The sequence below is a fragment of the Cydia strobilella genome, chromosome Z, assembly GCF_947568885.1.
Source record: "Cydia strobilella chromosome Z, ilCydStro3.1, whole genome shotgun sequence".
NCBI classification, from domain to species: Eukaryota; Metazoa; Arthropoda; class Insecta; order Lepidoptera; family Tortricidae; genus Cydia; species Cydia strobilella.
In genome coordinates, this window is record NC_086068.1 from 20,414,431 (window position 1) to 20,435,904 (window position 21,474).

The window sequence follows — 21,474 nt, forward strand, 5'->3', positions numbered from 1 at the left end:
TAACAAAATAACTTAGGTACACAAACGTATTACAAACTATAAGTTATATTTTAGAAACGATAGTTACATTGGTCATAACTAATGATCAGCATTTGATGTGGGTAACATTAGTCTAATATCAGCCGCCTCCTTAGTAAATTTTGTGGGTTTATGGCTATGTCTCATAGGTTAGGTGGCGAATGTTAGGGTGTGTTAGCTTTACATCACACACTAAAGCCCCATATAGACTGTTCGCATGCCTGCAAGTTCTGGAACAGTCTAAATGGGGCTTAACGAGCAATGAAAACAAGCACACTTTGTACTGAACCTCTTTGTATACAACTTTTAATACCTATTGACTGTAGATTAAAAAACCCGGCAAACGCCGTTTCGTGTGTGTTATACCTATAGATACTTCAGGCAAAATAATACCCGGAATGTTTTAACTTCTCTTACAAGTGCGACAGCACATAGAAAACAAGTGCCGGCGTGGTAGAGCTTATTGTGCGACATAAAATAGTAGAAATTAAATAAAATGGAACAAGAAATAACTTCCATACTAAATTGTTGACATGTTAAAGCATTTACGTTAAAAATGTGACAGTTACGTAGGAAGTGGCGCCCTCAATAATTGTCTACAATTTCTTGTCGGACTATAAACTGCATACTAAATCAGTTTATAACTTTCAAGTTCATTAATAAGCTCTCTCCCCCACCTACCGGCTTGTTAATGTCATCCAAGTTCCAACAATCTAGTAATTATTTCACCCATTTTGTCCAATCTAATCAGAAAAGATAAGTTTAAACTTTGCTCTATAACGTTATTTTAAACAAAGACATGGTCTAAAAACATTGTTTCGTTGCTCGACAGTAATTTCTAAAAATATTCTTTTACATATTTCCTGGAGTTATCTTTATAAAAGCCACGATAGCCAACAGTTTTAATCTGGCAAATGAGGAAACCTTAAGGTGTAAACAGTTCCATTACAAAATTGATTCAAATAAGGAGAAGTACTACATGCTACAACATTCCGACTTGTTTCACTACATACAGGAGTTACAGGTTCTTTTCTGATTCTGTTAACTTCAAAGAAACATTTCTTGGGTTAGGTATATGTATAGTATAAGGTCAGTGCGGCCACATCCGTATGCGGAATAATTCCGTACACGGGCCCAGACGTCCACTCGAAAACCTGGGGGCCTAGCCAAGATGACAATCGTTGATAGAAAACTCAAATCAAAAACTTAAATAATGGAAAAGTCACGTGACTTTTGGTACCATATCGTCAACATACATGTTTCTATTCGTTTGCCGTTTGTGGATGTACGATTGTCATCTTGTCTAGGCCCCCAGTGCGTAGTTGCTGTCTCGATACTCTCGATGGGGTCGCGGACAACTGTGCAGCGTCGACATCACCAGTGAAACCAGTGTCGAAACGTCGGAATTAAAGGTAAATAAACAAATTAATTATTTGTTCTAGAAACCTTTCCACCCTGTGTAGGTAAATTATAGCTGCCACTCACCACCAATTTTAACACGTAATAGTTTAAAACTGACGTCCAAAAATTGCAGGTTTCGTTATCCCATGTTCAGTTCTGAGTAAAGAATCAGTTAATACTAATTGTGGGCCTATAAACAGGTATTATTAGTGTTCGTCTGCGTCACGACTTACAGTTGATGTACCGTGGTATTTGTTTGTTCCTATCTGCTCAAACAGCACTACCACATTTATTTCACTCATAGATTTTTAATCTGAAATGGCGAAAACTGCTTGTAATTAGTGGCGAACAAATTTCTTAAAATTATTAACAGTAAGTTGTTTCAGTTACGCCGCTCGCGTTTTGCTACTATTGTCGACTTCAATAAATGCTTCAGTCCTTCCGCATTAGTCATGGACATCGTCCGAGATCATAAGCGTCTTAATTTGTTATAAGAAGAACTGAAACACCGTAAAAGTAAAATTTTCTACCTATATATTTACAAGTATTTACCACAAATGAATTTCAATCAAGTTTTTATAAATATAAGTAAGTATTTAGACTCGTCTAAATTATTATTTGATTATTTACGTTAATAATTTCTGAAATTCGATGTAGATGATGGTTACATAAGTTAGTTTAAACCAAATTTTCATGTTTAGCGGCGGCACGTTATGGAAATAATAATAAGTAATCCTATATGCAAGTATGTACACACATCTGCAAAAGTGCATATACATTTATGAATGAATTCCAAATTTTCTCTGTACAATAGTAAGATGATATTGCTGCATGCTAAGTAAAATATCCCTTATATTAATGTCAAAATATAAAAAAGCTTCGTATCGAGCTAATACATGATTATAAATAAGTATAAGACACGTAAAAAAGACGCACCAAATAGTATACAAAAATTAAGTAAAATCATCTTAATTACACAATAACATATCAATCATCCCAATCGTCATACAATAAAATATCAAACACTGTTCCCGAGAGTCCAAGCCGAGTAATAGGAACCAGATGTTTGTTCGTACACAATGCCCCATTCATTAGGCTGTGTCTTGTGCATGTGTTCCAAACAAGACGACATGCGATGTCTTTTTGCGGTTTCAAGCTTTTAGTTAGAGTAAGAGCCAGTTGCGCAATAACATAATAATATATATATATATATATATATATATATAATATTTGTTTGCATGTATGGTTCGTCATAACGTGGACGCTAGCTTTCACTGTAATATTTAACAAATCAATTCATTTACTTCGGTGCTGCAAGCGACGCTATGGCGTGAAGCCATTTTTATAAAAGTGTGAACATCAAACAAAATTAAAACTAAGCACCGACCGGTTTCATTGAACTCACAATACCAGTTTGGCAACAGTCAAAATATGTTGAAACGTGAGCCACAATGTTAGGCATTTCTTATGTCTATGTTCTAGAATCTAGAGCGTGCCGACGTGAGTAGGTTAGGTAGGTACATAGTTACATGCATTTTGAGGCAAGCTGCTCTAAGAATAGGTAATGAATGTAATGATATTTAGTATTTACATCAATATAATTTCGGGAAGGACAAATGACCTGCTTATTTCTGGAATTGTGTTAAGCACTTAAAATACGCTTCAGTTGCGTTGAGTGGTACATTGTCTTTGTTAAAAAATAATGGCTACAAGCTACAAGTATAATGACCACCAAAAAATACTTTGGTACCCTAAATAAAGAAATCTCTCACCAAAAAAAACTAAACACCAAAAAATAAGGTTTAAAATGACAAAAGTACCACCTGTTTTAATCACGACTGCACTTCAAATTGTATTCAAACACCAAAACTAATGAATAATCACCAAATCTTGAAGAGCAAATTAATGCGATATTTTCACCTAAATAAACCACTATGATTACCAAAAAATGTATACATATTACCAAATAAAGTGAAATTATGCCAAAATTACTAGCCCCTCCCGCTCAATCCCCCGTACACCGCACCGCACGCGCCGAGCTCGCCCGACCCAATCCTCAATTCAGTCACACGCCACCCTTACAGAAAAGAAATGCTACAAGAAAAGTGGGTTAGGTTAGGTTAGGTTAGAACTGCGACCCTCACAGAAACGAAATGCTACAAGAAATGTGGATTAGGTTAGGTTAGAACTGCGACCCTTACAGAAATGAAATGCTACTATAAAAGTGGATTACGTTAGGTTAGAACTGCAACCCTCACAGAAACGAACTGCTATCAGATAAGTGGGTAGGTTAGGTTAGAACTACGACCCTTACAGAAACGAAATGCTACAAGAAAAGTGAGTTAGGTTAGGTTTAAACTGCGACCCTTACAGAAACGAAGTGCTACAAGAAAAGTGGGTTAGGTTAGGGTAGAACTGCGACCCTTACAGAAACGAAATGCTACTAGAAAAAGGTTAAGTGGATTAGATAATGAAATGGTATAACGAAATGTTAATATTTGCACATTTTTAATTAAAATGTGGTTAAAATTTTGGTGGTATTTATTATTTTTGGGTTTACAATGATTAATTAGGAGTCATTTGCTTTAATAAGATAGCAAAATTAAAAATTTTGGTAATAATTACCCATTAAAACTAGAACAGTTTTAGTGATCATTTAATATTTTTGGGTTTACAATGATTCGTTTGGAGTCATTTGCTTTAAAAGCATAGTAAAATTAAAAAAATTGGTTATAATTTCACATTAAAATGGAGTTCTAATTTTGGTGATCATTTACTATTTTTGGGTTAATAATGATTATTTTGGTGTTATTTGTTTTAAAAGGATAAAAAAACCGGCCAAGTGCGAGTTGGACTTGCGCACCGAGGGTTCCGTACATTATACAATTTAAACAATGTATTTTTTATGTGAAACGTAAGGTAAATTGTGGTTTACGATTTATGACGCATTAAAAAAAAACTACTTACTAGATCTCGTTCAAACCAATTTTCGGTGGAAGTTTGCAGGTAATGTACATCATATATTTTTTTTAGTTTCATCATTCTCTTATTTTAGAAGTTACAGGGGGGGGGGGGGACACATTTTATCACTTTGGAAGTGTCTCTCGCGCAAACTATTCAGTTGGGAAAAAAATGATTTTAGAAACCTCAATATCTTTTTGAAGACCTATCCAATAGATACCCCACACGGTATGGGTTTGATGAAAAAAAAAAATTTTGAGTTTCAGTTCTAAGTATGCTGGGGACCCCCAAAATTTATTGTTTTTTTTCTACTTTTGTGTGAACATCTTAATGCGGTTCACAGAATACATCTACTTACCAAGTTTCAACAGTATATAGTTCTTACAGTTTCGGAAAAAAGTGGCTGTGACATACGGATGGACAGACAGACAGACAGACAGACAGACATGACGAATCCATAAGGGTTCCGTTTTTTGCCATTTGGCTACGGAACACAAAAATGGTACAGATTTGGTAATCATTTCACATTAAATAGGAGTTCTAATTTTGGTGATCATTCATTATTTTTGGTGGTAAAAACGATTTTTTGGTGTTAAATTTTACTAAGTCTGGTGATCTGATAAATACATGCCAAAATAATGTTATTATCAAAGTTCATTTTAGTGAAATAATGTTTACCACTGTAAAATAGTTCGATACCGGCTTACATACTTCATTTTATATGGACATTCAACTACTAAAATAAATGTAAATAATAGGGAAAGCTTAAAATTATGTTTAAAAACGTAACTAATACATGTGACAATTGATAAAAATACGAATCACCTATTTAAAAATAAATGTCGTTAGGATTTTAAAAATATTTCCATTCTTTTCGAATTGTAAAATACTTTTAAAACCGAGGACGCACAGTAATAATTAGTAAATCATTTTCAATTAATATTCATATGCGAGTTCCATTCACTTTAGAGTCTACGGTATTGTGTCAGTGACGCACTCGAGGCAGGAACGTGGGCGCCGGTAGCGGCGGGCGCGGCTCACTCCTGCAGGTAGAGGCGCGGGGACGGGGCGGGCGCGCCGGCGCCGGCCTCCGCCGATCAGGAAGAGGTGCCCGCCTCGCCGCCCTCCTGGAAGGTGCTCGTGGACGCGGAGAACGGGGCGCCCAAACCGTACAGGTGCCCGCTTGAGCTCTCGATGTTATCGTCGAAAAATATCTGCAAGCGAACAAGCGATTCTATGTTATTAACGTGCATCACTTGTATCAACTTTATTAATATTCCAAATTTATTTCCAAATGATTATTTTTCCGATATAACAAGGATAAACCCAACTACGAGATCAACAAAGATATGATTACATTTACACCAGGAAAACACTAGCACTGGTAATACTAAATAAAAGCTTATTAAACGTGTTAGTGTATTAACAAATTATACATAGGTTATGAAATAAAACTATGTAAACGGATTATATCGCGTATATTGAATTTATAATACATCCCGACGTTTCGAACCCTTTACAGCGTTCGTGGTCAACGGGTGACTGCGTTTACATAGTTTTATTTCATGAGTAACTATCGCGGTAACCGAAGACAATATTATATACATAGGTTAATTCCAAAACAATTAAATCAAATAATATTTCGTAGAGAGCAAAAGACTGTTAGTATTTTCGATTGATTGATAATGGTTATATGTATAATAAACACTGTTTTATTTATTAGATTCATACTAATCTGAAGAGCACAACAATACCTCTTTGATCTTGAAGAACGCCATCCCAGTGAGGTGAGAGTCGGAACCAGCCTGATGCTGCGGCCCAACGCGCCGCAGCTCCAACTGGTCTGCCACCTCCTGTAATCCGCCCTTCAGATTTTTGCAGAGCTTCATGAGGTACTGGAAACAAATTCAGTCTCACTCAATATTTGCCTGGCTCTTGAAGCAATAAGTGCAATAACATGTAATATTTCTTAGAGTAAAGGAATTTCGGATAGCCCACTCCTTAGCTCCTCGATATTGGCATATTTCAGATATATCCTAAACCAAACAAGTTTTAAGCATCCGTATTCTACAACTTTAAAACGGCCCTAATTTAAATATTTATGTATTTTAACAAAATTTTAGGTTAACAGTAAAAACTCTAGTAAAAACAAATGCTTTCCTTTTTATTCCTTCATAATAAGAACTAGCCGTACACGAAATGTACCAGAAATCAGAATTAAAATTCTCACACGCATGTACCTACATACATATTTAAAAAGTAAAATGACGATATCTTCCGGTAATTAATTACATACACCACGTTTGCGACTAAGATTTAAAAAAAGTTTTATTTGCCCTCGGACTATTTAAACATGCAGCCTATATATCTCCCGTTAACGAGGGTATGGTAATACTTTTAATGCTATTGATGCGTGATGTACACAGTAGTACAGTCAACAACCCTTTTTTGTACGTAGACCTTATTGTGCGTTGCTGTTTTTCGAAGTTTTCTGTTCTTTGCGACAATAAATGACTTTTTTAAAATATTGGTTATGTTATGTGTTTAGACTTTTTTCTGGTGATTGTTAAGGCAATGATAAGTACGATTTTTGGTAAATTAGTAGCTGAATAGTAATTTATAATAGTCTAGGTATTTTGGAGCCTTTATATATAACGTAAGGAATGTGCAAACAAGTGTCATTGTGAAGGATAAGGAATTGGAATTAGTCGATATTACAGTTATTACACACACACACACGCACGCACGCACGCACGCACGCACGCACGCACGCGCGCGCGCGCACACACACACACACACACACACACACACACACACACACACACACACACACACACACACACACTCACACACACATACATGTCACATCTATAAGAATATTCTGTATGTACATAAAATATTGTGAATTTTAGGAAAATTTGTGACTCGTAATATAAATACTAGAAATAAACATAGGCATGCAGTGCCCTTCACTCGGCTTCATAATTTATTTATTTTTATCTGGTTTTTATTGAGGCTTCGAACACTCTAGGTGAACATGTCAAAAAATCATTCATGCGTAATTGTGTAAGATTTTAGAATAAACTTCCAAACCATATTACTCAATTATCAATTAATCAATTTTTAAGAATGATGTAAAGCGTAAACTTATTTCTAAAGCTTATTATACCACACAAGACTACATGAATGATAAAACAACGTGGGATTAATTTTGATTCGAAACGATTAATTATTTATTAGGTATATTTGATTAATGATGAGGAAATGCAATGTATGTACTTCTTTTGTTGTTTTTTTTTTACATTTAGATTTTATTCTAGTAACGTTCTAGACTAGTATATATATTTTTTTATATATGTTTGATTTGTATAATTTGATCTGTATAATAATTCAATAGTATTATGGAATAATATTAACATCAATAAATTGCTCTGATAATTAGCTTAAGATAATATACATATATGTACATATTATTCATCATTCATAAGTGCTTGTTGCTCGGCCTATATGAATAAAGTATATTTGAACGTACTTTGAACTTACTATATACGATTGAAATTAAAACGAATATTGAGCCGCGCATGGAGTGAAATAGAACCTACCTTGACATCGTAAACTGTAGGGAAATACAGCCGTAGACTCTCGAAGAAGTCGTTCTCGTCTTGCGGTAGGTTCTGATCGGTGAGCAGCTTTAGCAGGTAGCCAAAGTCATAACCGGAGTGAAAGCTTAACCATTTGATGTTGTCCATAAGAACAAGGCCTACATATAAATAAGAAATATAGTTACAAGCAAGATAATATAGTTTGAAAAAACTGTACATATATTATGAGTAGGTTATGTGATATGTCACAGCTAAATTTCACATTTCCTGTCTTTATTTATTTTTAACTGGCATTGTTCTACAATGTATAAAGTTTAGTCCGAAACTGTATCCGAATTACTTTTAATAGCTACTTGACTTAAAGTAACTAACAACAGATATCATATACAAGCTAATAAAACGTTTTGGTTTTTCTGAAAGGCCGCCAATGTAAACAGGCCTATTCAGTCAATAAACTATAATTTTAAAATGAAGTAAGCTATTAAAGGGTACCTGATGTCATGAGTAACTCGGCAAACTCTATTAAAGGGTACCTGATGTCATAAGTAACTCGGCAAACTCTATTAAAGGTTACCTGATGTCATGAGTAACTCGGCAAACTCTATTAAAGGGTACCTGATGTCATAAGTAACTCGGCAAACTCTATTAAAGGTTACCTGATGTCATGAGTAACTCGGCAAACTCTATTAAAGGGTACCTGATGTCATGAGTAACTCGGCAAACTCTATTAAAGGGTACCTGATGTCATGAGTAACTCGGCAAACTCTAGCGGTTCAATGCCGTCCTCCTCGTGCTTCCTGAACTGGAGCCCCGAGTTCTGCAATAAGTCTATGGAGTCCTGCGCATACATGTCTTCTCTGTAAAACAAATCAAATTAATTAATTAATTATATAAAAATACAATAAATATAATCTGGTAAACAAGTTTTGTCAGTAACAGAGTAGGCTATACTCAATTACTCGCCCCTTTTTTAGCTACTAAGCATAAGAAAAAGACAGTATGTTTCTCTCTACCTATGCTCCACTGACTAATAACTCGTGCCAAACTATAGACACAGTAAGAAATAATTATTTTAAATTTCCTTACAATTTCGCGTACCGCGTAGCAAGTTAGTAGATAACGGTATAAAAAGCTTTTTGGTTTCCGGCTTTTGGTATATACATATAAAAAACCATGCCATTTAAGTCTTTGACCGTGTTAATAAATGGGCATACGATAATATTTTAGTCAGTGACAGTTCAATTGTCCCAATTTGCCCAACCAATTTGTCTGTTTAGTGCAGAATTGGTATAAAAAGCAGTTCATGAGTTCCGTAAATAACAGTCGATAGTGAGAAAGTTACGGAAAATGTATGGAGTAATTGTACAGTGCCTCTACCGGTCACGTAAAAAACTAAAAAATTCAACTGGTACCATGAGTCACAAACGTTTTTACGTTAGTTTTCGATACATGCCTAACTTCACACCTAAAATGCTCTCTTTCTAACTATATAACGAAAACTGAGCCAGAATTACAGTCTAGCAAAAAAGAGTAGAAACTAAAAAGTGGTAACACTGTAGTGTTGTCCCTTTCAAATCAATCTAAGAAAAACGGGACGACACTACAGTGTTGCCACTTTTTAATTTCTACTCTTTTTTGCCAGACTGTATTCTAGGTAAATACTTTACGCGAATAAACGTGACAGATGTCATCGGAAAATACGTGCGATTCCTTTTTTTTCTTTGTCCATCTGGACAGGCTAAAGCTCTAAGCCATACTACCTACGTGCGTTTCCGACGTGACATTTCTGTCAACTTGGAAACACAACAAAAATACACAGATGCAATTAGCCTCATGCATTAAGTTTATATTTGAATGAAATATATAGTTTGTCAAGGGACTGTCTCATTTCGGGCGTAGACGGAGAGAGTCATACTGTCTTTGTCTTGCACTGGTGCTGGCGCCCAGAAGAAGGGGTTGAGTGTAGTTTTTTTATTCTTATTTACTGACAAGATTTGCTTGACCAACTTTAGTTTGTCTAAGGACTGTCTCATTTCAAACATAGACAGAGAGAATCATACTATATTTGTCTTACACTAGTACTAGCACCCAAAAGAAAAGGATGAGTATAGTTTTTATTGTTCTTATTTACTGACAAGATTAGCTTGACCAACTATATTTTTTATTCGGATGTTTTTTAACGTTATATCATATTAAAGCCGTAACACACTACCGCACAGCACCGCGACCTTGGTGCGCCGCACCCATAAGTGAGAGGGAGAACGAGATATCTGTTTTGTGCGGCGCACCAAGATCGCGGTGCGGTAGTGTGTTACAGCTTTAACATGATATAACGGTAACAAACATCCAAATAAAAAATATATTATCTCTTATTTACGTTAGTAAATCTAGTAAATTAAGCAAATCTTGTCAGTAAATAAGAACAAAAAAAACCGGCCAAGTGCGAGTCTGTCTCGCGCACCGAGGGTTCCGTACTTTTTAGTATTTGTTGTTATAGCGGCAACAGAAATACATCATCTGTGAAAATTTTAACTGTCTAGCTATCACGGTTCATGAGATATAGCCTGGTGACAGACAGACAGACAGACGGACGGACAGCGGAGTCTTAGTAATAGGGTTCCGTTTTTACCCTTTGGGTACGGAACCCTAAAAAACTATACTCATCCTTTTCTTTTGGGTGCTAGTACTAGTGTAAGACAAAGATAGTATGCTTCTCTCTGAAATTTACTCTGGCAGCTGATGGTAGAGGTACAGGATCATTGAATAGTAAACTAAATAAAAAATAAGTCCAAAAACTCAATTGACACAGCAAATTCACAATAGTCTTAACTTAAGAGCCCTAATGTTGCGTGAGTAGTGTTGTGGATTTAAGCTTTGAGGCGTAAACTACAAGACTTGAGTCGCGACTGCTGAGCCTTAAAGCCTCGAACCTTAAAGCCTCGGAACCTTATCGACTCGAACTAAGAGTTCGTGTTGCTGCTTACGAGCAAAGAAACCTCGAGTCTTTTGGCCTCAAGCTTTAAAGCCTCCTAAGCTTTGAAGGTTTAAGTCTGTAAGGTTTTTAGCAGTAAAGGTTTGGAGCAAAAAGTAAAAGCTTTTAACAAATAAGATCAACCTATGCTATAGGGTAGGGTGAAATTTAATACGTTGTTGTGAAATAGGGAAAAACAGAAAAAGATAATTATGACATCGCGTTTTTAGAGTTCCGTATAGTCAACTAGGCACCCTTATAGTTTCGCCATGTCTGTCCGTTCGTCTGTCTGTCCAAAAATGTGTGCCGCGGCATTTTTACAGTTCTGCAGAAACCATTTTGTTTTTTTGTCTCTTAGTTGTTTAGTTTGCGTTCATGAATTAGTCAATAGCGGAGGCGGTTATAAGTTTAAACGTTCAAGCGGTTCAAGTAATCACCCAGTCTTAATTAAGTAATAAATATTTTTTTAAATACTTTTATTTTTATTTCTTATGACTCACTCATATAGGACGGAACGGAACGGGAAAATTTTAAAATATAATTTCATAGAAAATGTCTCTGGATGTACATACGCAACGAAATCACGGTTCTAAATGGTCCACCCTGTATACGTTGCAGGCAGTAAATGCGTCAACTGATGTTAAGTTACTCTTCCGATATATATAGGTATATTATAATATTCGTAAATTCTCTACACAAAAATAATTTCTGCAAAAGAGCTCAACGTATGAGCTCTAAGCTTGACACAAGCTTTTAAGGTTCGGGGGCTTGCGCTTAAGTTAAAAAGCTAGAGTTCCCTATGGGGCCCGAGTCTTAAAGCCTTCATTTTGACAAGTCATAAAAAGTTTGAGTCGTTAAGGTTCTAAACCGCTTTGTGAGCAAACCTTTAACGCTCTAGCTTTCAAAGCTTGAGCCTTAAAGGTTCGCGAGTCGTTAAGGTTCAAAAGACTTAAAGACTAGTATTTTAACAACACTATGCGTGAGTTATTTGTGCCCAATTTCCGCTATTTTGAACATTTTGCAAACAAAAAGAATCTAGGTATGTTACTATCGAACCTGCTTACAAAATTTCACGAGAATCGGTTAAGAAATGCGACCTGTACAGGGGAATATCCGGAGTCGAAAGCATTTATGCCCAATCTGAAACTGAGAGCTTCGCTAACGCTCGGTCAATTAGCCAATGTTATTTTAGTATCTAGGATACAAAAATGCATTTTAATTCTAAACACTTGAGAAACTGAGTTGAATAAAACATTATAGAACATATTGAATAAAATGTTATAGAACACAGACACTCACTGTAAATTAAATTTGAAGTTGAATTGCCAGGTGGTGTAGCCCGGCGGTGTTTTACCATTTTCGTCCATGAACGTGAGGCCCAGCTGAATGATCCTCAACAAATCCACATTGCACCTAAAAACGAAAATGGCTAAAGTGTAGACAATTATACTGTTAACCACATGAAGTTTTGAGTGTATTGCAAAAAATGGTAACCAGTAAGTCTTAAGTAAATTGATTCCATTGTATTACGAAAATTAACCATATCAATTGTATTGTATTGTATTGTATTTTACTGTACTTATTCCATACACATTAGTCCAGACTCCGTACATTTGGTGCGGCTGACATAAAAGTAATGTATTTTCACGTACAGTTATTATTTTTGACACTACAAGTAATTTGTTACTGATACGGATAATTGTTACAAAATTCATCTAATGATGACATTGTGATAATAAAGTTATGATCTATTTCAATGCATTGAACTATTATTACTAAGGTTCTATACGTTGTCCGGCTCAGAGAACCAGTATTTTGCGCCATGAGTTGATGCTGTTTTGGCATCAAACCATAGAAGCGGAGCGTGAATGTCGCGACCTAAACGCGTAAGCGCGGTACCGGTACAGGTTGTGATTGCGACAATTTCATTGTTTGGTAATTTAGGTATGTCGTCTCCTCTCTATAGTAATAATAACTCAATGTTACAATGGTACCAAACGTAAATCACAATTCCAAAAATAACTATTTCAATTTTTATCACCATCATCTTCCTCGCGTTGTCCCGGCATTTTGCCACGGCTCATGGGAGCCTGAGGTCCGCTTGGCAACTAATCCCAAGAATTGGCGTAGGCACTAGTTTTGACGAAAGCGACTGCCATCTGACCTTCCATCCCAGAGGGGAAACTAGGCCTTGTTGGGATTAGTCCGGTTTCCTCACGATGTTTTCTTTCACCGAAAAGCGACTGGTAATAAATATTTCGTACATAAGTTACGAAAAACTCATTGGTACGAGCCGGAGCTTGAACCCGCGACCTCCGGATTGCAAGTCGCACGCTCTTACCGCTAGGCCACCAGCGCTTCAATTTTTATATGACTTTATAATTAATGTACTATGCCTGATTAATATTCGCGGCGTAAACTAAAAAAAAAGAAAAAAAATGCTACTTTTTTCCCCGCCTCTTTGGCAGTTTAAAAATCGCCGCCATTAAAAAAAATATTCGCTTTTCGTTATGTGCGGGAATAAACTTAACAACGTCTGTCGAATGCGGAAATGTTGATAAATTTGAACATCGCGCAGTTATTAAGTATCTTGTAAAAAAAGGAAAATCGTTTTTGATGATACTCTCCATCATTTAAGCTCTTCGTACACTGATAAAAAAAATGGGCTCGTTTATTACAACAAGGACGAGAGAGCTGTAAAGATGACCTCCGCCATGGGCGGCCTGTCACGGTGGTCACTGACGAAAATGTTGAAAAAGCGGAAAAATGTGTTCTGGCTGACAGAAGAATTAAGCTCTGGCAGATAGCGAAGAAACTACAAATTAGTAAAGAAAGGGTAGGACTACACATTTTAAATGAACGTTTACATATGAAAAAAATTACTGCGCGCTGGGTACCAAAAATGCTGACACTGTTTGACAAGGTACGGCGACGCACATTGGTTCAAGGCCGGAATAAAGTCCAAATTATACAGGTCAGCTTTAGTCATTCATATATCTTAAATCTACAAGTAGAATAATTGTACAGCCCTTTAGTGAATGGATTTTCATTTTGGTGTATTATTTATTTGTAAATTAATAGACCAAAGTACACGATGTTGTACACATGCCGATTTTCCGTGAAAAAACTTGTTTATTGCAAGTCATATATTTTTGAAACCAACGCTAAAGTATATAAAATATTTATTTTAGTTACCTACAGGAAACAAAACTATGATGAAAACGGATTATATCGCGTATATTGAATTTATAATACATCCCGACGTTTCGAACCCTTTACAGCGTTCGTACCTACAGGAGCATATACTAAGCTATTTATTATATATGTTATATAATATTAGTGACTTTGTGGCTTAATTTGAGTATGGCTTGGGCGAAAACAACATGGTCATTATTTTGCCAATTTTCATTATTCCAAAGAGTATTACTTCCAAGCGACAGCGAGCGAACCATCAATACACCGGCCAAGTGCGAGTCGGACTCGCGCACCAAGGTTTCCGTACCATTACGCAAAAAACAGCAAAAAACTCACGTTTGTTGTATGGTAGCCCCACTTAAATATTGATTTTATTCTGTTTTTAGTATTTGTTGTTCTAGCGGCAACAGAAATACATCATCTGTAAAAATTTCAACTGTCTATTTTTTTGCGTTATTGTACCTACTTAGTAGTTATGGCAAGTTTCAGCATTTAAAATGCAAAATTTTGTTGAAATTGCTATCTCAAGATTCTCAAGTGAACGGGATGCGCATAAGTGTCATTAAAAGCCTGAAAAATTAATATCTAAATCTTTCCGAAGCAACATTAGATCAAATCTATACGGCTTGAGGAAATGCTTTTTACCTTGTTTCACAAAAAAGTGGCAAGCTGCATCAAGAAGAACGAGAAAGTATTGTTTTGAGAAAAACAAGGACTGATTAATTGTATTTTTTCAGTAGATATGATGCCTTCAGGTTCGAATACCGCAGAGGCGCAGACGACGAACCGGGACCTTCAAAACGACATCGAAATGGACGCCCAGAAAAACATTTCGAAGAGTGTTGCAGTCGTACAAAACGAAACAAAGTGAGAGTTTGTGTGAGAGCTACCCTGGAGAGGTCATTTTAAGTGGTAGTAAAAAAACTCGAGAAAACTGTAAAATGTCCTGTCTTCAGTCCGGAAAAGGCTTTGGCTTTGATGTTAGATGCGGGTCTAACAAAAATGAAATTAGAATTGTGGCAAAAGAAATAGGATGTGACATATTTCCGAAATATCATAGAACCCCAAGAAGCGCGGAATAAGGATTAGGTATCGTCGGTACAGGTTGCACCAATAGGCTATTTGACTAATTTTTGAAAATTGTTTTAATTTATTGTTTATGACTTAATAATTACACTACATTGATATTTCCGTGGAATTTCCTGTATTAAATATAAAAAAACAATGTTTAAGTTTATTTATTTTGAACGCGCCTTAAACGCTGTTTTTGCAAAGGGGCTAATCACGTGACCCGTGTGACGTCACGCGCAAGTAAACTCAGTCAATGACCTTAGTTAATCTTATGGTTTATGTGCATTGAATTAATTATTTCACTGTAAAATGGTATATAAATGGTGTATAGTGCCGCAATGTTTAAGTTAGACTATAAAAAATCCAGACAAATCGTTTGTTTCCATTTCAACGAATCCCAAAAAAAGAAAAATGAGTTTAAAACTAGCGCGAAGAGACCCAAAGAGCATTTTAGCGCATATAAATGTTTTTATGTGTGAAGACCACTTCGATGTAAGTAATATTTAACTGTAAATAAATATGGTACTCTATACTCTTTCAGCATTAGTAGGTAGTTAGTAGCATACTTTTTCTTTCAAACTAAAGTGCAGTATGGAGATATTATTCTCGTCATCGTATTAAAATAAACAATAAACAATTTCTACGTATACTCACATAGCTGTTTTTACATTTCTAAGTTACGCAGCACAGTAATCCGGATTATCTTTAAAGAAAAGTGCAACCATTAATGCGTCTGTCTGGTAGGTTGCGCTATCAGCTTTCACATATTTCGGCTCCATTTTGAGATTCTTATGAATATTTTGCTACTAGATATACGGATAAATCGGAATATATCAGAAAACTGTGGAACAATAACTAAAATTAACTAAATACAAATAAAACAGTTAAAACACTCAAGGCAATCCAGAATTTTTACCCGCGTGTGACGTCATCCGAGCGTTGACCAATCACAGAGCGTTCACGTCCCTGATGAAATTTCAAAAAATATTAAATTTTCTTTCGTTTATTTTCCAAAAACTAAACATAATTTACATTCAAATATAGTGAAATATACTTTATTAGTTTATTATCTTTCAGGATGACAGCAATTCGTTATATATTTTTAATGTTGTCAAATACCCTATTCAATGAACTGCCTTTAGCATGTCGCGTGATGCATTAATATACAGCATTAGCAAAATTCTACTTTATTCCTAGTACATAGAGTTCATACTCTTTAAAATCAGCATACGACTTTTGGTTCTTGAACATCACGGATACAATACTTAATTCATTAATTATACAAATAATCTACAACTAAAAATTACCATACTTAATTCATTATGGCTGATATTTGCTTATAATTTCATGCAAAAATTTAGGGACGTAGACCTTATTAACCTTCAGAAATAGCAACTTATAAAATAGCAATTGTAACTTAGCAACTAGCTGTTGTCTACTGTCAGACAAAAGTAAATGTCGTAAAAGGATATAATATAAACTTTTATTCCTCTATTAATTTTAGTGTAACCGAATAAAAACGGAGCAAGCAAAACACGAGAATGATTCAAATAGGGAAATTATTAGCCTCCCAAAAATTTCATTTTTGGTACAAGTTTTTACCGCTGGATGTACTTTTCTTTCCACAGGCAACTAATACTTACTCATCGCAAAGAGGATATAATAAGATAGAGCGGTACTGTCACAGTAAATTTTGTAACCACTGTAAATTCACTGCCATCTATCGACATACTTTAAAACTAAAAATTAAGATTTATAAAAATACGTTAAAATGTATTTAAATATGGATAAATGATTTCTTTATTTGCATTAACTATTTTTATATGATTTTGACCCATGTTCTTTCACTGATATGCGTTAAAATTATAAATAACAAACGTAACCGTCAACGCCCTCTATACGAGAGTAGGCCAAAACTAGTGGCGCCATCTGATCGAGAATCAAATTTTCCTGATTTTCGAGGCACGTTTTTTCCTTAGACTGTATTCATCTATTACGGAGTTATATCTATCTTTGCTCATCGAAACAATTCAAAATACCCCAAACACAATTAGGTTGCTTTGTTTTATCACAGAGTTCCTATAGCCAACACCTGTCTCAATCATCAGATCATCTCGACGGTACCATAATATTGTATTGTCATCTGACTTACCCATGTATGCAAATTTTCAGCTTTATTGGAAACCGGGAAGTGGGTCAAATTACTCAAATTTAACATGCAAGATTTGACCCGTACAAACATAGTTACAAATTACATACATACTTACTTACATAGGTACATTGTAAATTAATAAGAAGCTTGTAAAATAAAAACATATACTTTAATACTCTTTCATTTATTTTTCTAAGGCCGCGAACGTTTCAGCCGCCCCTAATAGGTGAATGACAATCAGTCATCAAAGTCATTCACAGACTTTATATCTTATCTTTGCTTATTTTAAATATCGATAGCGGTTAACTAAAGAGGTTGATATGTACGTAATAAATGACTACGAAAAATGTAAATTGAATCAGCCTATATGCAGCGTGACGTCGATTTTGCGTCAAAGGCACCAAATGTATGGAGTCTGCAGATTACACATATAAGTTTAGCATAGCATACTTCCGCCACACATAGATGTAAAGGGGCCCACTGACTATCAGTCCGCCGGACGATATCGGCCTGTCAGTTGTTCCGAACTGTCAAATTTTTGTTCTAACTGACAGGCCGATATCGTCCGGCGGACTGATAGTCAGTGGGCCCCTTAAGGTTCTCAATTTGGTTGTATGTTTTTGTTTTATTATTTCTAATGTTTGTTACCTCAGAACTCCATCAAGGAATCAAGGGGACTCTTCAGTTCTTATAAGTATACATACAGTAAAGCCTAGTTCATATAGAATTGGCGCATAATTAGTTGTAGATTTTTTTTTCATGGGGGGGAAAAAATTTACAATTACAGTTCAATCACCAACTTTCAAAGTATTCATGGTGAAAATATTATTTTGCTGGCTTTATGCATTTCAGTTTTCAACCATGGAAATTGAGAAAAAGAGATTGATCGTGCAAGGTTACAAAGAGAATTCTATCTATATTACAAGTTTAGACTTAAAGTTTTAGTAAACCAAACAGGCCCTAGTTTCAAGAAACACCATCCTATCCTTATTACCCTTTTTTATATTTTGTATTAATGATGTTCTTTTTGTCATTATAGTTACTTAAACTAATATCCATCACAAAACCACACAACAAGCTTAATTTGAGTAACCTAAAAAGCATGCAAAAGACAAGTGTTTATTAAAGATACCTGAGTAGCTGGTACTGATAGTCTGCCGTGGACCTAAATTCACCAATAGGGCGTGCCACTACACCGGGGAACTCTGTGTCCATAGCAACCCAGTGGTACTTCTGCACCACCTATTATAAACATAAACCTTTTTTATTTAAACATCATGTATACACAGTACTTGTCACATTAGTTACAGCACAGACAACTGATGTACAATAGCTGGTATACACAGAAATAATAATCCACATTGTCAGATAATAGACACATGGGCAAGGGCGTCAGGTAGGTAAAATAAAATAAATAAATATTTGCATACAATCTTACACACACTAGCTCCACACTAAGCAAATGTTGTAGTGTAAACATAGACCAGCTATACACATGCGCCCATGAGCATGAGGGACAACACAAACTCAATGCAACAATATGATTGGTCCAGTAGATTACCATGTAGCCCACCCACCATAGACCATACTACATTTATAGTGGTGAATAAAAACATGTGAGACTGTGGCAAGGACAAACAATAACAGCGCTTTCTCTGCTACTCCTACTGAAAGACCACATAAGACTATCCCGTTCAGTCATTTCCCCCTACCCCTTATGACCGATCCAGTTATACTTGATTCATGAACAGCACTGGTTATACTGTAGTCATAGATTTCTAATCATCTTTGGAAAATAAAGATATGCTTGCCTTGTGTCTTAGAATTTGAGTGCCTGAACCTGACTGAACAGCAGATGCTACACATTGTATGTGTAACTTGATCTTATGTTGCATTATAGCCAAGCAAGACTTCATATTATTCATTGCACTCATGACATACAAATAAGGTGTGAAATGTTTTCTATAGTATTGTAGGTTTTGATAAATCAACACATTCGCTGAAGCTGCATTTGCATAAAAAAATCACAGCATAAGTTTATAACTTGTTAACTACTTTGAAACTGTAAATAGTAAATCTAACAAATAATGTTCATAAAGTTTGTCATTACTCATTACATACCTGTCTAATTATTTGAAATTCTTCATGTAGGTTCGAATTCCACACGTCTTTGATGCCCCCGTCGCCAAGAGGGGGAAGCTGAGCCCCGAAACTGGCGGCGGGCATCTAAAACATTAACATTGTTTTAAATAGGCTACATTTTTAAAGTTCTAAACGTAACGTAATAAAAAGTGCCTCCCATTCGATGAAAGTAAAATTTACAGAAAACTTACTTTGAATCTGTAATCCGTCTCCGTGTTGGAGGAAATCTCGTTTTTTTTCGACGCCGTGGTTTACGTAAATACCCGAAACCTTAGTATTTTCATAAATAAATATCATGTAAATTTTACAAATTAAAATAAAACGCTAATCACCCTACAGTGAAAGTAAAGTTCATAAATAATGTAATGATTTACAATCAGTAACATTTCACACGATTTAATAAAGAAATAGCTGCTTTGTTGGCAAAATAAATTACTCCTAACGTGTTCAACTAAATAAATGCAGTTAAGCCAAAAAATCACGGAACGAAAACCGAAAGGCTGACGCAGTGACGCTGTCCCTCTCAATAATCTCAATATGACAGACAGTAGACAGTTGAGTCTTGGGTTGAGTATTGCAAGCATCAAAATATCTATCAGTTTAACCCTTAATTTGGCGCAGTCCAAAATACTGGACACTATCTTTGAAAAAATGTATAGTTTGTCAAACCAAATTGTCAGTAAATAAGAACAAGAAAAACTATACCTACTCATCTTTTTCTCTTGGGTGCTAGTGCTAGTACTAGTGTAAGACAAAGATAGTATGATTCTCTCTGTCTATGTTTGAAATGAGACTGTCCTTTGACAAACTATAGTTTTTTTAGTAAAGGTCACTTATTTTAAATCGTATGTTAATCTTCTTATAATTACCAATTAGAAAAAAAATATTAACTGTGCGCCAGCACACTGACACCTGTCAATTTGAAACCAAAATTATGTGCAAGAGGGAAACGCTGTGTTGTGCCCAGGTATTTATTGTGTTTATTCATATTTTTACGCGAAAACTAATTAGCTTATGCATTATTTTATGTTGTGATATTCTAACAAGTATTTAACAATGAATAACTAAATGTCAAGTTAAGTTTCTTATTATATCCGGCTATTTTGATTACAATACTTAAAAATAGACATATTGTTTAATTTCATGTTCTGTTCTACTATGCAATTTGTTAAGTATATTTGACACTTTACGTTTAAAGAGCATTGGTTTTTGTCAATTATACTGTACATGTGATTTCCAGGAAAGCCTTCGATTGATATTTTTTTAAATATTTTTTTATCCATTTCCAAGATATAAACAATAAATAAAAATATGTAATTAATGTAAATTTAATAATTTTGTTTCTTGCCAAATTAAGGGTTAAAGGAGCGCACTGACTATCAGTCCGCTGGACTATGGACGGTATAGAAAGGACGACAATCTCGAGTCTGTTCCACGGATGTAGATTTTAATAAACCGGATGGAGTACACGGGCCAAAAAGTGTTTCCACATGAGAGGTCAAAGTGGGCGGTTGCCTCTCTTTCTAATTAGGGTGACCTTAAGTCATATAAATGTGGGATATTAGGATGTTGGAATGAATAGTTTGGCCAAGATCTTTTCTCATTCATGCATAGGAAGTCAGAGAGAATAAATATAGCTCTCATTACGTCAACCAAATAATTAAACATGCCGAAATAAAGATATATAGTGGGTCAAGCAAATCTTGTCAGTAGAAAAAGGCGGCAAATTTGAGAAATCGCGGGTGCAAAACACTGTGTTCGAATAATTCCAAAATCGCGTGTCATCGGTGTTTTATCTGTGGAATGTGGATCGCCATCTTGTTTGTTTACATTCTGATTAGTTTCTATTTTAAGAGAATTTCTGTTGTTACCATTAAATACCAATATATTAAATAAGATTGTACAAATGTGCATAAACTTAAGGTGCCTAACAATGTATAATCATGCTCTTTGATGGTAAA

At 35.3% G+C, this 21,474-nt stretch overlaps 1 protein-coding gene and 1 long non-coding RNA gene across 2 annotated transcripts in view; both read right to left on the minus strand.

Annotated features, from left to right (window-relative positions):
• Nucleotides 1-4,457: 4,457 nt before the first annotated feature.
• Nucleotides 4,458-20,021, minus strand: LOC134754402 (CCR4-NOT transcription complex subunit 7-like). The gene is made up of 8 exons (XM_063690715.1): nucleotides 19,705-20,021; nucleotides 19,493-19,597; nucleotides 18,504-18,613; nucleotides 12,253-12,366; nucleotides 8,721-8,839; nucleotides 7,983-8,140; nucleotides 6,135-6,275; nucleotides 4,458-5,594 (listed from the first exon to the last, which is right to left on the minus strand). The coding sequence occupies exons 2-8, from the start codon at nucleotides 19,595-19,597 to the stop codon at nucleotides 5,478-5,480; spliced, it is 864 nt and encodes a 287-aa protein (XP_063546785.1). The 5' UTR covers nucleotides 19,705-20,021; the 3' UTR covers nucleotides 4,458-5,477.
• Nucleotides 4,458-21,474, minus strand: part of LOC134754511 (uncharacterized) — a 32,179-nt gene continuing 15,162 nt past the window's right edge. Inside the window, exon 2 of the long non-coding RNA XR_010128916.1 lies at nucleotides 4,458-4,565. This is a non-coding gene — a long non-coding RNA (uncharacterized LOC134754511). The remainder of the gene's footprint in view (nucleotides 4,566-21,474) is intronic.